Source organism: Lutra lutra, chromosome X (assembly GCF_902655055.1).
Source record: "Lutra lutra chromosome X, mLutLut1.2, whole genome shotgun sequence".
NCBI lineage: Eukaryota > Metazoa > Chordata > Mammalia > Carnivora > Mustelidae > Lutra > Lutra lutra.
In genome coordinates this window covers 19133186-19149272 of record NC_062296.1, presented here as the reverse complement: position 1 = coordinate 19149272, position 16087 = coordinate 19133186, and the positions used below count along the sequence as shown (strand labels likewise).

Sequence of the window (16087 nt, the reverse complement as noted above, 5' to 3'; positions counted from 1 at the left end):
CCCCCCGGAAAGTGTCAGACATCATCTCTTCTTTTATCATGGCACTCTAGCCTTTGTCACAAAGTAGGCTCGGGGCTAGGTGCAGACATGAGGGAGCTACCTGGAACATAGACTTGATTTTTCCACTTGTCTGCTGACAGCTTTCGGTGACTCCGTCCTAGCCTGTCCAGAAATTCCTAGGAATGATGTGTCAAGCCAACCTGCTGGGATGGTCAGGAAAGGCATCACTGGGTAGCTGAGCTGGCTTTAAGACTGGGTGGGAAGAAGGGAAAGGAAGGGAAAGAAATTCTCCAAGGCAAGAAAGGACAAAGGGATTTCTAAGGTTGTGTTTTTCAGAATGTTTTATGGGTCCTTTCGGGGTGGGCAGTGAGGATTTGTTTGGTGAGTGGTACTTTCTCTCTGGTTAGGGCTGTAAAATGATAGGGTACAAGTCAGCTCCAGTTGTAGATCACAGATCTTTTTGGGTAGCACACTGTTCAAAGCATTTTAATTACCTTGAATTGCTCATCAAGCTTATTTTGGCTGTGGCAGTTCAAGAACTAATTAAGGAACTTTGTCATTTGTCTCCATCTTGAGGTTATATGTTTGTTTATTGTCCCTCCCCACCCTGCCCCCAGCTGGAAATCATTCATTATAAAATCAAAAACCTAAATATTTTATAAGGGTTCCTCCCAGTTCTAAAATAAAATGACACTTTAACATTCCTAAAGAGACCATATAGCATTTTTTTTTTTTTTGGAGGAAAAACGTTCAGATTTTGTACATGTGTTGAAATTTGGTACTGGAAGTTGATTCTCCTTCTTGGAGAATAGCAGTGTTGATTGGTAAATGAACAAAGGCTATAGATTTTAACTAATAAAATATCCCAAACACAGCTGTGTCAAGAACACGTAAATAGCCTTATGTTTATAATGGTATTTGTTAAAAATTAAAAGATTCAACTCATGTTCGTCGTATCTCATTATGTCAGTAGCATGTCCCGCCTCTCTTTGAGTATTGAATTTGTCAAATGTTTTGCTTTGGTAACATGAACAGGTGTCAGCAGTGCCAGCACAAATCAGTGGGGGTTCAAACTGGTAAATCTGTACCTTTAGGGATAGGGATTAGGATATTCACGCAGGCTTTTGACAGTGTGGAGTGTAGGGTAGGATGGAGATGGGTTGAGAAATTTCAGTTTCGGAAGAGTTGGTAAACTTCAAGAGGAGATTAATTTACAACAAAAAGCAGAAGAGGTCTCCAAGCTGGAATTCTTTGGAAAAATGGAAATACTGTGATAATCAGGGCCGTTTTTATTTCTTTTTGCAAATGAACTGGTATTCCCTATGCAAGGGGGGAAGGAGTAATGGTAATAAAAGCCCCTGTTTTGTTAGTGTAACAGATTTCTTCCCATAAGCTAATTTCTCATATATGTTGGGTGCACCACAGTGCTGAGCTCAGAGCTAACTTTTATGTTCATTTGTAGTAGCTCTTCTTGCCTAAGGTTTTCAGGTACAACTATGACCCACAAAGACACCCCACTTTACTTGATTCCTGAATGTATTGTTTATGAATGCACTGCTTCAAATTCTTTAAGGACGTAGATAGGACATAAAAATAACAAAGCATTATTCTTGTAGCCCTGCACCCGTACACACACATAAACAGATGCTCTGATGATATTTTTCACTTTGAGGAACTACAGAGTGGATTATTGAAAATATTACAGACCATTCTTTTAGAGTATTCTAGAATCTCTTCTCTTGTCTTTGTATTTGCCAGGCTTAAAATTCTTTCCTGTTGACACCCATCATGCCATCCGTATCATTTTCTTGGGATCATAGAATGTTAAAACCAGTAGGACCTAAGAGGTAATTTTCCTTAGTCCTAAGATTCCATTGGGTAACTCCTTGCAAATACAATTTGATTAAATCCGTTCAAAGTATAGATTTGATTAAAGAGAAAAATGTTGGAGGGAAATGATACTGCAGCCACTTTCTCATTGAAAAGGTAAGTCTATGTAAAATTCCACTTTTTCAATCAGTGTTAATTTTCTAAAAGAACTCGTGGTGTTAATAATTTAGTACTGTGCTTACAAGCTTCAAACCTATTGATTTTAATTGGAGTTCCCCATCTAGAAGGAAGATAGGCAGCGAACAAATCAATTTTGTTTTAATCTGATGCATTTTAATAAGTGTGCTAAAGATTCACAGTAACATTATCTGCAATAGCTCGATATTTGCTATAAGGTGTCTCTGCCTTAGATTCTATCCAAAGATGTGTATTTCTGAAAGTACTTGAATGGCATCCTTTTATTTCACCTCCTGGATGGATAGCGTAAAATGAGGCTCTCAGCGTCCATCATGTTAAAGTGCCCTGTGTGTGGGTTTGATTAAATAATGGCCTGAATAAATTAGGATACCTGTTTTATCATTTCTGTATTAGCAGAATCTTTGTCTTCCTTTCACTGTATGGCCTCATCCCCCTTTCCAAATGAATATTTTATAGTAAGAGCTTGTTATCAATCCCAGGCCGTATTTATGTAACATCCTGTTTAGTAAGTAATAATCCCTTTATTTTAACATTCATGCTTAAGGTTAAACCTGATCCCTGATGGAATTGTGTATTTCTATATGTGTTTAGCCCAGGTAAATTAAAAGAAATATACAGCAGAATGATATACCGACTGCCACTCTTCGAGACCTTTAATCTTTGCCTTGGAGTATGAAATTGTGCTACTCTCCAGGACACACAGTCATATGGCTCTCGTTAATAGTAATTGCGGATGTGCTTCAGAATCATATTTGCATAGATTAGTGATATGCATCCTTGTGGGTATGGCTACTACCTACTCTCCTTTGGGTATGGCTCCATATTAATTAAGAACTGCTATTTTGCAACCTAAAGAGCTCTCCAAGTAGAAAAAAAAAACCTCAAAGTTGTCACTTTGGAAAGTTTCTATTATGTTAATCACATGCAACAATAGGGATTGACTTAGAGAATTTCATACCTATTTTAACATCCTTCAAGTGTACCGAATGCACTCTCCCTTGCACCAAAAGTCTGAAATCAAACTACAGATGAAAGGATGGCTTCATGCCAAAGATTGCAGGTAAGTTGTAAACACCTTGCAGATAACCAAGGACTACAGCCAGTATGCAAGGCGCTGCCCTGGGTGCTGTGAGGGTACCTGGTGCTTACTGAGACAGAGCCCCATCCTTAGTGAGCTTATTCATTTGAAAAAAGAATGATCATGGCAGTGAAAGAGAACGCAGAGAAAATAAAATGTGTGCTGAGTCTGAGGCTCCAGCAAAGAGCTATGGGAGGGCAATGGATGAAGCAGTTGATTGTTAGGTGATCAGGTTACCCTGAGTTGGGAAGGTGTTTTGTATGTTTGTTTGTTTCTAAAGAGTTGTGGTATTTCCAGAAATGGGGGGAGAATGAGGGTAGTATTGTTGGCAGAGAAGATGGCATGACTCAAAGGCTCAATAATAAGAAAGTAAGGGGCGCCTGGGTGGCTCAGTGGGTTAAAGCCTCTGCCTTCGGCCCAGGTCATGGTCCCAGGGTCCTGGGATCGAGCCCTGCATCAGGCTCTCTGCTCAGCGGGAAGCCTGCTTCCCTTCCTCTCTCTCTGCCTACTTGTGATCTCGTCTGTCAAATAAATAAATAAAAATCTTAAATAATAAGAAAGTAAAATTGTTCTCCAGTGGAGCATTGCCTTCAGATTTTTATGTCCAAGCTACTACTCACTGAAGCATTGTGTTTGATATATGAGAAGCTATCCCTGACGTTTTCCCCTTGGGCACTTAGTTTTGTTGGGTGTTCTAGTTCTGTATATGGGCAAGTACAATTATGTTACTTTTCTGAATATTACTTTGGGAATGAATTTACAATGAAAGGAGAAGGCGACGAATGTAACCTTAGGTCCTGTGTTCGCTGAACTTCTGGCTCCCCTGACTTCCTTAGAGCAGTCACTCATACGCAATGGGACCTGGTCAGTGTGAGGGGCGAGAGGGCAGTCTGGACAGTAACTCCCCCTGTTGCTCTTCGTCCGCCCTCGGCTTCTGAGCCTGCTTCGTTACAGTATCAGAGAGTTGGGACTCGAATGCAGTCTGCGAGTGAGATTCTGAATTGCTGGCTGCAGCAATGGGGTAGCGTAAACGTCCCATTTGAGCCATCGTACACCACTACAGAATTGCCAGTTCACCCCCTGCCTTCGTGATCGCTTCAAAACTAGAGTTGGCAATTGCCAGTGATACAAGGAGGGGAACAAAGCGACTTGGCTTTAATACCTCACAAATTCGCAGTGTCAAAACAGGAAGCGATTTAGAGATCACCGAGCCCACCTCTTTCCCTCATTGTATAGATGGCGAAGCCAACATCTAATCGCTGAGTTCTCCTAATTTCCAGGATAAGCAAAATGAGGGCAATTTTGCCTGACCTCTCTGCTTTCTTTGCCTCTGCAATACTTGGAAGAAACCAGACCTCCTTTTTCCTCTGGATAGCTGTAAGGTCAGAGAGAAATGAGCTAAATGATGCAATGGCATTTTGCATCCAGCATTTATTGTGATGATAGCCTTAGACTTTTTGGTTTATTGAGAAAAGAATGTGATTGTTTGCAGGATGTCTCCTTCCCCTTACCCGTGGTTATAATTAAAGGCTTAAGGGAACTGCAAATCCCAGAAAGTTAGTCAAAAGACAAAATTAGTTATTTCCTTCCATTTAAGTGGCCTTAGACCCAAAGATGATTTACCTGGCTGAACAGAATAATCTGATATTTCTACTTTCAGTTAAGATGGCAGGAATTTCAAGATCTATCTAAGAAATAGAGCTAATAAAAGCACCTCCGGCTAGGATTCTGTTTCTTACGGATTTCGAAGAGGGGAGAGGCTACAGTGAAATTTCTTTCATGCTTTTCTGCATTTAATTTTTTTTCTTTAGAAAAAACGTGGTACGTGGGAAAGTGACAGTGGAATCAAAGAGATGTTTTATTCTTCTTTACCCGATTGTAAATTGAACTGTCTTACCAACATGTGTAAAGAACTTCATTCTTCACATCCCAGAATGTGTCCCGCTTACTCCTTTGTTCTTTCCCTCTGCTCTGAGCTTAAGTACAAAGAAGAAAGCACGTTAGGAGGGCAGAGGAAGCTCTTCCCTTATCCTCTCTCGAGTAGGAGGAATTCAGATGGAGTATTTTCAATTATTCTTTTGTTCTTAGAGGTGGAGTAGACTCAAAATTAATAAGGAGAAACTCCTCAAACTGCTGTGTTATTCATGCCGCCGTGTCAAAACCTTTTGTAATAATTTCAACGAATTTATCCTTTGCTACAATATTTTCCAAGTATTTTTGCTAATGAGGTACATTTAAAAATAGGAATAATAAACTAAAGGAAGGATGAAAAAGTACTTATAAACCTAATTTTATTTCTGCCTCATGAACACATTTTTCTTCTTGTTGTGCACAAAATTGCTGGAAGTTTAAATTGTTGCTTAAGAATACAAAATAAAACTGTATGAGACCTTCGACTTCTTGCTTTTTACCAGTAAGACCAGGGCTGCCTCAGCTGTCTCAAAACTTCCTTTTAAGTGGTAAGAAAAGAAGGAGACGCCACTGTGAGTTGATAAAATGCCGTGTGATGACCACAAGGAAGACCAGGGTTGTTGTAACGACCTTTTTTTTTTTTTTTTTAAACTACAGTTCATTTATTTTATTGCGTATACGTAAAACTGGGCAGTTTGACATGTGCAGCATGTTGCAAAAGCAAATCATAATGACCTTTAAGAGAGAGAAAAAAAATGTGAGTGTGGCATAAAAATAGGCAAACTAGGAACATTTTCTGTATGCACTTAGATAAATATTTTGAGCTCTCAGACATGGAAATAAAAATTCAGACGACTGACCACCTCAAGCCCAACTCTCCATGTTTAATTTGAAACACATACAGACATACCAGTTATTACCTTGGTTCTTATTCGGTCACATACAAAATACAGTGAAGCTAAATATTTTACTCCAGAAATCTAAATCACAGAGGTCTCTTAAGAATTCCATCAACTTTGTTATCAGATACTTGTAATATGAACCTGAGGTTGTACAAAAGAAGAAAACACTCTGCTAACATCACATCCTTCTAAAGTCTAGAAAAAATTATGAGTTTCTTTTATTCTCATTATTAAAGTAATCTGAGTGTTCACATGGTCATGTGAACAGTCTCTGCCCTGTATAAACCTAGCACAAAAATAGTATTTTTATTCTTGGACCATTTCATCAACCTCGGGGTCTTTTTAAAGGAACAGAACTGAAAGCCTTAGTGTTAAGGGTTATGAAAGTGTTAAGGGTTACAGTAAATCACTGATAAAGCTGGAATTGGAGCTCTTGGTTTCCGGACATTGGATCCTGTGGGACTCATGGTATGGAACACCATCACTACCTTGCCTCCCACACTCCAGAGGCTAGCCCATTCCAGATTAGTTACTGACATGGGAAAAAATGGGCCAAATATAGTACCCTTGCCTGAAAGTCAAGATTACATACAGGTTACTTCTCTGTGGAATTATAGTATAAAATATTCGGTAATCATGCATATCTGCAGGGATCAATCAATTGCAGAGTAATTCCAAAGTTGTAAGAAATTGTATCATTTGGAGGAGAGGAAAATTCTACTTTTTTATTTTTTTCAAAATCTTCTAGGTTTAAAAGTTTTCAGACTTTTTAAATGTAGGGATATTCCTAAGTAGACATTCAACAATTACGTGCTCTGTGTGTGATGGAAAATAATTTTGGTTTTATAGCAGAAGAGTATAATTTAAGTTACAAATTGGTCCAAGCTGTAGTGAAGGAATCTTACACTTAGGAGTCAGGGGACCTGGGTTCAAGTTGGGGCTTTGCCATTAGTTAACTACCTTACATCCTTGAACAGTTTCTAACCTTCATAAGCTACAGAGTTTTTTCCCCTGTAAGAATAGATTTTGGGTCAGATGTTTGCTAAGTTCCTGTTCATCTCAAAGATCACGCCACTCTTTTAGTTTCAGGATTTGTGTTTCCCTTCTTAACCTTTCCCTACCTGTGCCATCATTTTGACTTAAGTGGCCTTATTTTCATAGCTTCCATTTGGTGGCATTAGCCTGGGACACAATGGGCATACAGTAAATGCTTGTTACTAATGTTGGTGATAAGGAGTTAGTGTGCATGACCTACACACTTCCTTCCAGCTGTGAAAGCCTGTGACTGTTCTAGTTCTATCAAGGGAGAAGTCAGTTGTGTCTGGATAATATATAGCACTTTAAAAAGATAGGTAGTATCCTGTGGTCTTGAACACAAGCAGTGCTAAGAGATGTATGGCTGTTGATTTTAAATCTTTATATACTTTTTTTCTCGCAGTATCTTGATTAGGAAGCACTCAGTATAACTTTTGAGGCAATGTTGATAGGGTAGTTGACAAATCTTAACATAGGCAGGCATCATAGAACTAATAGCATTTGAGGCTCATGGAGCCCCTAGAAAATGATTTCTATGCATTCTACTTGTTAGATGACAAGTAATAGTGTAGACATGGAAGTATTCCAGAAAAGCGTTTCCTCTCTAGCTTGGGAGAACTAACCTGAGCAATTTCAATAGGTAGACTCGAGTCTTTAGTATATTGTTAGGCTACAGTTTTTAGTTACCCTCTGTGACTGTCCTGGCATCCTGAGTTCACTGCAGGTCACTCCTGGTGTTACACTTGAGACTTTGAAGAGAGTAAGAGGTCTTCTTCCGCTTTTCTAAGCGGATATCATTAGCACATTCTTTGCTCATTATTTCCTGTATACCCGTCTTCATCCGTGAGTCCTGGTAGGCCTCTACACAGATCAGTCTTTGTAAAGTGCAGAAAGTACATATAACCAAGAGCATCCATAGTATGGCTTTTATTAAGGTAGGGAGGCAAGTGCAAAACCTCTGTCGAGGTCAGCTTTGCTCAGCTGGGTTCTTAGTTCTTGAAGGTTCTTTCACTTGAGCTCTACCCTTCCTGGTCAGATTCTCCGAGAAATCTACCTTCTCTTCCCTAAATCTGTTACATTTTTACTCTCAGCTGCAGACTGGAGGTTTTACTTTGACTACCTCAGATTCAAAGAAACCAGATTTGGTACCTTTGGGTTTTTTTTTTTTTTTTTTTTTTTTTTTTTTTTTTTTACTGCACCTTTGTCTTTCCAGGTGTCCATTCTGTTAAAACCTCAAGGTTACTTCTAATTCTGTACACAGTTTTCTTGTTTCTCCAGATTCAGTTATTCTTAATGCCCCTGATGGGGTTCAGGATATGCTACCCCAAAATACAGCACCTTGGCATATTGAATATTTTAAGCTGAAGGAGTTTGAGGAAATAGAAGCAGGAAGGTTACTCGGACTGGCTCTCCTCCTTCCATTCCTCCCTGCCCCTCTCCCCTGAAGTGGGTCTTACAACCCTCATGTGGGGGGTGTTCTCATAGTACTTGGAAGAAAGGCGCTTCCTTTTCTCCAAGACAAAGGGATGCCAAGAAGAATCTGAACAAACAGGCCTTGCTATGTTTCCCCCAGTTTGCTACACTTAGTTGATACTCTTTGCCCATTTCCACATGTTTTTGCTCTTTTGTCAAACCTAGCATTAAAACACACCAGTTTAGGGGCGCCTGGGTGCCTCATTCCGTTCAGCATCCAACTCTAGGTTTTGGCTCAGGTCATAATCTTAGGGTCATGGGATTGAGCCCCGTGTTGGGCTCCGCATTCAGCTTGGGGTCTGGTTGTCCCTCTCCCCTCTGCTCCTCTCCTGCTCATGCCCTCTTGCTCTCTCTTTCTCTCTCTCCCAAATAAATAAATTATTTGTTCTTTTTAAAAAGACCCACCAGTTTAACCATTTCTTTGAGTCTTCATTTCCTTAGGGAGGATCCAGTACCTTGTAAAACTTATATTAAATCAATGTATATGCTTTTCTTCTGTGAATCCATCTTTGTGGAGTTTAATTTTCAGACCCAGCCAGGGACCTTAAGAGGGTCAAGGAAACCGTTTTCCTTCCCTCCACGCCCCCCCACAATGTGTACCCATTTTCTACTAGCTAAACTTTTACTCTTTGCCAGAGTTGACTATTAACTCAAAACGGTCATCAATTAGATCTGAACCTGTTACGTACCCTATTATTACATAGACCATACTGTGTGTTTTTCTCTTTAAAGTGTTCAAAGATAATATACACCAAGAGTATGGGATTGCACTCTGGGCTTCCTGCCTCAGTTTTGTGGTACTTCCTGGGGCCCTGGCCTCCAGGTAGTAAAGGAATAAACTGAAGTAATTACAAAAAAAAAAAAAAAAAGTATGGGATACATTTTGTGTGTTTTGGTAAATATTACTTTTCTGGTCTTATTTGAGGTTAGACATTAATTTTAGAGACGTGTCCTTAGAAGTATTACAGACTAAATTTTTAAAATACAGCTATGTACATATAAATACCAAAGCCCCTTTGGTTTACTTTTAATCTCTAAGTTGTCCACTTTTAGTGTGCACAGTTAGAAGAGAGCCAGAGTTTGCCTGGGAAAAATAGGGGTGATGAGTTCCCTATAATCAAGGATAGAAATTTCAAATGTCTGCTCGGTAGTTCCCAATGCCGATGTCAAGTCTGGTGCCAGAATGACTGCATAGGAAGCAGTTCGGAGTACTTTAAAACAAGAACTTATTGCTGGGCTCTAAGTTCAGAGATCCCAAATCAGTACTTTGGGAATGAGGCCTAGGTATCTGCATTTTAAAAGTTACACTGCCAGCTCTACTGCGTAGCCAGGACTGGAGAGCCCTTAGAGAACCCTTAAGAATCTTTCCAGCCCTCTGATTCTGCGATTAAAGTGTGCAAGAAGCCTTCTTCCATCTGCCCCTGACTTTCCATGGTTAAGACGTCCCTTTTGGACATGCTGTCTTTATCTGCCCCTGACTTTCCACGGTTAAGATGTCCCTTTTGGACATGCTGTCTTCATCTGCCCCTGACTTTCCACGGTTAAGATGTCCCTTTTGGACATGCTGTCTTCATCTGCCCCTGACTTTCCACAGTTAAGATGTCCCTTTTGGACATACTAAGAGTATTTCCATACTTAAAAGCTTGTTGCTGCCCTTAGTTACTGTTTTAGTAGTAACGACAACTTCTAAGACTTAAATATGTAACACTGTACTTAGAGCCGAAGAGTTCAGATCCAAGCACAGTTCACTGAAAATCCTGAGATGGACCTGTGAGGTTCCCATGTGCCCAGACCGGTTTCTGTGGGGCCATATACGAATTGTCTACCATTAGTTGTAAAAACCATGTGGAGTTAACGTAGCCAGTCCTCCTGTTTGCTGCTACTGACCTGAGAGCTCCGTCCTGTGCCATGGCTTTGAGAAGGCAATGCAAATACGGATCTAGTAGTAAACTGGGATTGTGCAGTAGAGGTAGGAAGATTAGGAGATTTTAATATTCTTTGGAAATTCTTAATATTCTCTAATATTTTAATATTCTTAAAATTTTATTGGGATGCAGAGGGAGCCGACTTGGTTTTCTTAGAGACTCTGAAGAAGAATGTGAACAAGTGGGCAAGTCCATTTCTTCATATAGGTTTTTTTCCTACTGCATTGCTTGAGATGCTTACCATATATTTGCTCGATTTTGCCCTTGCGCCAAAAAAAAAAAAAAAAAAAAAAAGCCACCCAGGAAGAATACCTGTCCTAATAAAGATTTGGTATACTTTGGCTTAAGAAGCTAGTGAGATAGAAGAGGAAAAGATGGGAACTTTGGTATTACCTAGCCAAGATTCAGGACTTGATAAGCAGAGCGGGGACCTCTATCCTTCTGAAGTCAAAGAGGTGAGGTTCTACTTGGGAAAACTTGTTTTCATGATCTCCCCCACTCTAGATATTGGGGTTCTGCGTGACAAGTTTTCATCCCAAAATAAAGGAGTAGAAAGTGCAAGCTTTGTGTAAAAGCTTTCTCTTTTCCTTTCTCCAATTTGGTATTCCTTGATTTAAAATCAGAAACTATCCCTGAGTGAGGATTCACTTCAGAGCTTGTTTAAAATGCAAAATGTGACTTGATGTTTAAATCTTTGTTTCCATACTTTCTGGAACCCATTTTATTATAGAACAGCTGTGTTCTCCCAGGGGTTGATTGTTTCAGTGAAATCCTTTTAAAACTTGAATTAAGGAGATTAGGATTTAATCTTTGTTGCTTACAACAACAAAGAATCTTGTTACAAAGTAAACGAATACACTTCCTAGTCCAGAATGTGTTATCAGAGAGTGCATAGTATGTAGTTTTTAATCAGTGGTATGCTTACAACTTCCAGATTTGTTTTGTGATTATATCAGAAAAATGGAAAGATTTGTTCTTTTTATTTTTCCAAATCCACTGTATTTAGCAACTTACAGAGAGGTGAATCTGTCACCGACCTTGGCGATTATTTTTGCCACAAGATACTGGAAAGACAAGAACCATCACCAAAAGTATGAAGAGGTAACTGGTGGTTTTGCTACTATGTGATATTAATCACAGCAAAGTATAGTGTCTTGCTAAGGGAACACCAAGGAAATCAGTAATGATGGTACTAAAGTGTTAGAGAAGGTATATAATAAAATGTAAGTAGTAAAGACACATTTGCAGCCTACTGGAAATCTAAATTATTTTTTAAAAGATTTTATTTATTTATTTGACAGACAGAGATCACAAGCAGGCAGAGAGAGGAGGAAGCAGACTCTATGCGGAGCAGAGAACCCGATGCGGGGCTCGATCCCAGGACTCTGGGATCATGACCTGAGCCGAAGGCAGAGGCTTTAACCCACCGAGCGACCCAGGCGCCCCCTAAATTATTTTTAAAAGCCCGTATGGGAAGCTCAACATACATTTGTTCTGTGTGGGTACTGGAGATGGGCAGGGATAACAAGTAGCTCGCAATATCAAAGCAACTACTGCATGATGGTGCCAAGGCTACAAGCAACTTGCTGAGAGACAAAAATAAACTTTGATGATCTTGTTGTCTAGTAACAGAAAATCTAAGGGACCGTGCTAACTCTATAATTGTCTCCTGAAATTGTTGATCAGGTGAAATTGCAGTAAATGAACAAATAATGTCGGTCCAATTGACAGATGATTGGATATACAGCTTACCACACCTAGATAGCATCCTTCTATATTTTGAAGCATTTAAGTACAAATTAATAATGTGCCTTTTAGGGGAGGTTTGGAAATCCTGTGTTTCTTCTTGATCAGCAGTAACTATGCAGCTATAGGAGTTTTAAGGAAGGATATAAATATTGTGAGTCTTAAGTTCACCTGTATGAGTTTTAGGTAAGGATATAAATACCGTCTCGTGAGAGGAAAGTTTGAATTCTGAATTGTGTAAGACACAGGATATTTCTGAATCAGGAAGGGACGGTGAATTTTTGAATATCCAAAGCATTGGTTAACCTAAAAACCTATGCTTCCTTCCAGATTTTATTGTAGCAAAATGTTGACTTATTCTGGATTTCTGCTGCAAGATGATTTGTGGGAGCTCAGTGTGTTACCATTTCCAAGTGAGCACTTAGCACTTCAGCCATTGATGACAATGTCATACAGATAGGATCCCAAGCTAAGAAAAAAGACTCCTAGATTCTTGAGTCTTTTGCATTCCGTGATTACATGGTGGTTCAGGGGTACAGGTGGGGTGACTAGGATGTCAGAGCTGGAAAGAAGAGAGTGAAACGGTAATGTTCTGCTGGCAGAATGTTAGAATTTTAAGCAATTCACGTACTTCCCGCTCAAGTTAGCCATTGTGTCACCATCACTACCCTTGCATTAATGTACAAACTCTGTCTAGTCAGCTGCTTTATTCTAAAAAGTACCTGCCCCCCCTTTTTTTGAGTATATAATTCACATACAATGGTATAGTAGTTTCAGGCTTACAACATAATGATTCATTCATCACTTAGTGCTCACCACAGTAAGTGTAGTCGCCATCTGTCACCAAACAGTGTTACTGTAGTATTGTTGACTCTCTTCCCTATGCTGGACTTTTCATCTCTGTGACTTACTTCTTTTATAACTGGAAGTTTGTACCTCTTAATCCCATTTATCTCTTTCCCCTGCTCCCCAAACCCCTTCTTCCCTGGCAACCATCCGTTTGTTCTCTGTATTTAAGAATCTGTTTTTTGTTCTGTTTTATTTAGGTTCCACATATAAAGGAAATCATACAGTATTTGTCTTTCTCTGTCTGGCTTATATCACCTAGCAGTATACCCTCTAGTTTCATCCATGTCATCACAAATGGCAAGATCTGGCTGTTTCTTTATGGCTGAGTAATATTCTATCGTATATAACATCTTCTTTGTCCATTCATCTATCAGTGAACACTTGGGCTGCTTCCATATTTTGGCAATTGTAAGTAATTCAGCAATAAACAGAGGGATGCATATATCTGTTAGAATTAGTGTTTTCATTTTCTTTCGTAATTAACCAGTAGTGGAATTACTAGATCATATGATATTTCTATTTTTTTTAACTTTTTGAGGAACCTCCATACTGTTTTCCACAGTAGCTACACCAATTTACATTCCCACCAACAGTGCACAAGAGTTCCTTTTTCTCCACATCCTTGCCGACACTTGTTATTTTTTGGGGTCAGCCATTCTGACAGGTGTGAGGTGATACCTCATCGCAGTTGTGATTTGCATTTCCCTGATGATGAGTGATGTTGAGCATCTTTTCACGGGTCTGTTGGCCATTGGGATGCCTTTAGAAAAATGTCCCGCATCGGGCTCTCTGCTCAGTGGGGAGCCTGCTTCCTCCTCTCTCTCTGCCTGCCTCTCTGCCTATTTGTGATCTCTCTGTCAAATAAATAAATAAATTAAATCTTTGGGGAAAAAAAAAAGAAAAATGTCTATTCAGGGGTCACCTGGGTAGCTCAGTGGGTTAAGCACATCAGACTCTTGATTTCAGCTCAGGTCAACATCTCAGGGTCCTGGGATCAGAGCCGACATTGGGCCCCCGAGCTCAGTGGGGAGTCTGCTTGAAATTCTCTACCTCTCCCTCTCCCCTCCTACCTGCTTGCATGTGTGTGTATCCATGCGCGCTCTCTCTCTCTCTCTCTCTCTCATGAATAAATCTTAGAAAAAGGTCTACTGGGGTCCTTTGCCCATTTTTAATCAGATTATTTGTTCTTTTTTGGTGTTGGCTTCTATACGTTTTTTAATGCTAATTTCGGTATTAACCGCTTATCTTAGGCATATCATTGACAGATCTCTTCTCCTGTTCAATAGGTTCCCTTGTCCCTTGGTTGATGGTTTCTTTCCATGTGCGAAAGCTTTTTTATGTTGCAGTCCCAATAGTTTATTTTTGTTTCTATTTCCCTTGCCTAAGGACGTGTATCTAGAAAAAAATGTTGCTAAGGCCGTTGTCAAAGTAAAAAGTACCTGGCCCTTTGGCAGTCAGCAGAAACAGCATTTGTTACAAGGGACTGTTTGTGGTAACAGGATCAGCTAAGCCCAGTTAGCGTGGGTGACCCTGTAGAATATGAACTAGCTGGCTATTTGGGATTGTAATTGCTCTAACAAAGCACATGCAGAGAGTCAGGGGAGTTTGTACGCTTTTAAAAATGTGTTATTGTCTTATGTGATTTATTTTCCTTTCATGTAAAAAAAAACTTGATGCAAAACATTTGTGTTCTTTTCTTTCTTTCTCTCCCTGCCACCCCCCCCCCTTAGAATAACATAGCTGATCCAGAGGAACTCTTCACAAAATTAGAACGCATTGGGAAAGGCTCCTTTGGAGAAGTTTTCAAAGGAATTGATAACCGTACCCAGCAAGTGGTTGCTATTAAAATCATAGACCTCGAGGAAGCCGAAGATGAAATTGAAGACATTCAGCAAGAAATAACTGTTTTGAGTCAGTGTGACAGCTCATATGTAACCAAATACTACGGATCATATTTAAAGGTAATGTGTGTGTTGTATTATTTAAGTCATAAGGTATTTTCATTAGAAGTTTTTCTTTCTTTTTTTAATTCTATTTTTTGAAAGGCAATGTCTTAAATTAGGATTTGGCAGTCTTTGGCCTCCAGGCAGAATCCAGCTCCATTTATAGTGCCAAATAGACTGTTTTTAGATTTAGCAGCTGTATCCTGAATGCATCCCAGCACTCGGCTACACCGTTACTCCACACCTGAACTCCGGGTTGACGGGGGAGCAGAAATGCAGCTGGTCCTTGAGACGTATCCTTTGTCAGGAAAGAGCTTTCCCCCTGGGCTTTCACACATAATTCTCAGTGGTCCAGTCTGTCTCAACCTAGAATTGATGGAATATGTAAGTATGTCACTTACTCCATTGAGCTATGGTGGTTATATACACATCTTTCTCTCCCTCCGGATTATGAGCTCCTTGATGGCAGGGAATTTAGCTCAACGAGGCTTGGTTTTTATATCACTTAGCACAGGACATGGCACATCTTAAGTCCATGATAAATATCTGTTGAAGTAGAGTCAAATGGAATACTATCTGTTCTCCCTCCCTCCCTCAACAGAAGTTGGAATTTTAGTTTCCAGGATCATGGAATTAGCAGACACCTGAGGTCACAGCAGGTGGAAATGTGATTGCATAACAATACTCTGGTTAGTAAAACCCAAGAATTCTTGGGTTCCAGAGTTAGAGGTCAGGATCTGGGGGCGCCTGGGTGGCTCAGTCGGTTAAGTATCTGCCTTCGGCTTGGGTCATGATCCCACAGTCCTGGGATCGAGTACCATGTCAGGCTCCCTGCTCAGTGGGGAGTCTGCGTCTCCCTCTCCCTCTGCTATGACCCCTGCTTATGTTCTCTTTCTCTGTCTCAAATAAATAAAATCTAAAAAAAAAAAAAAAGGTCAGGATCTATGTCTATTGAAATGTGAAGAATAAATAGAAAAATCTAGCTTTGGGTAGAGATATAATTACTTTAAAATTAAAAATTTGTATCCCCATATTGTAATTTTTCAGAGGAAGGCAGTATTAGTTAGTTCTTTGCTTTTCAGGGTTTACTGGGCAGGGCAGAGGAGTCTGGTTGGTTGGTTGGTTGATTGGTTGGTTGGTTTTTTTGTTCACCTATCTCTGGGTCAAAAAGGGTGTATTTATAATTCATCAGGCTAC

The 16087-nt window shown here is 39.8% G+C and overlaps 1 protein-coding gene across 1 annotated transcript in view; it reads left to right on the top strand.

Moving 5' to 3' along the window:
• Positions 1–16087, top strand: part of STK26 (serine/threonine kinase 26) — a 53243-nt gene that overhangs the window by 17342 nt on the left and 19814 nt on the right. The window contains exon 3 of the mRNA XM_047716178.1: positions 14678–14908. Within this exon, the coding sequence (XP_047572134.1) occupies positions 14678–14908 (231 nt within the window). The remainder of the gene's footprint in view (positions 1–14677; positions 14909–16087) is intronic.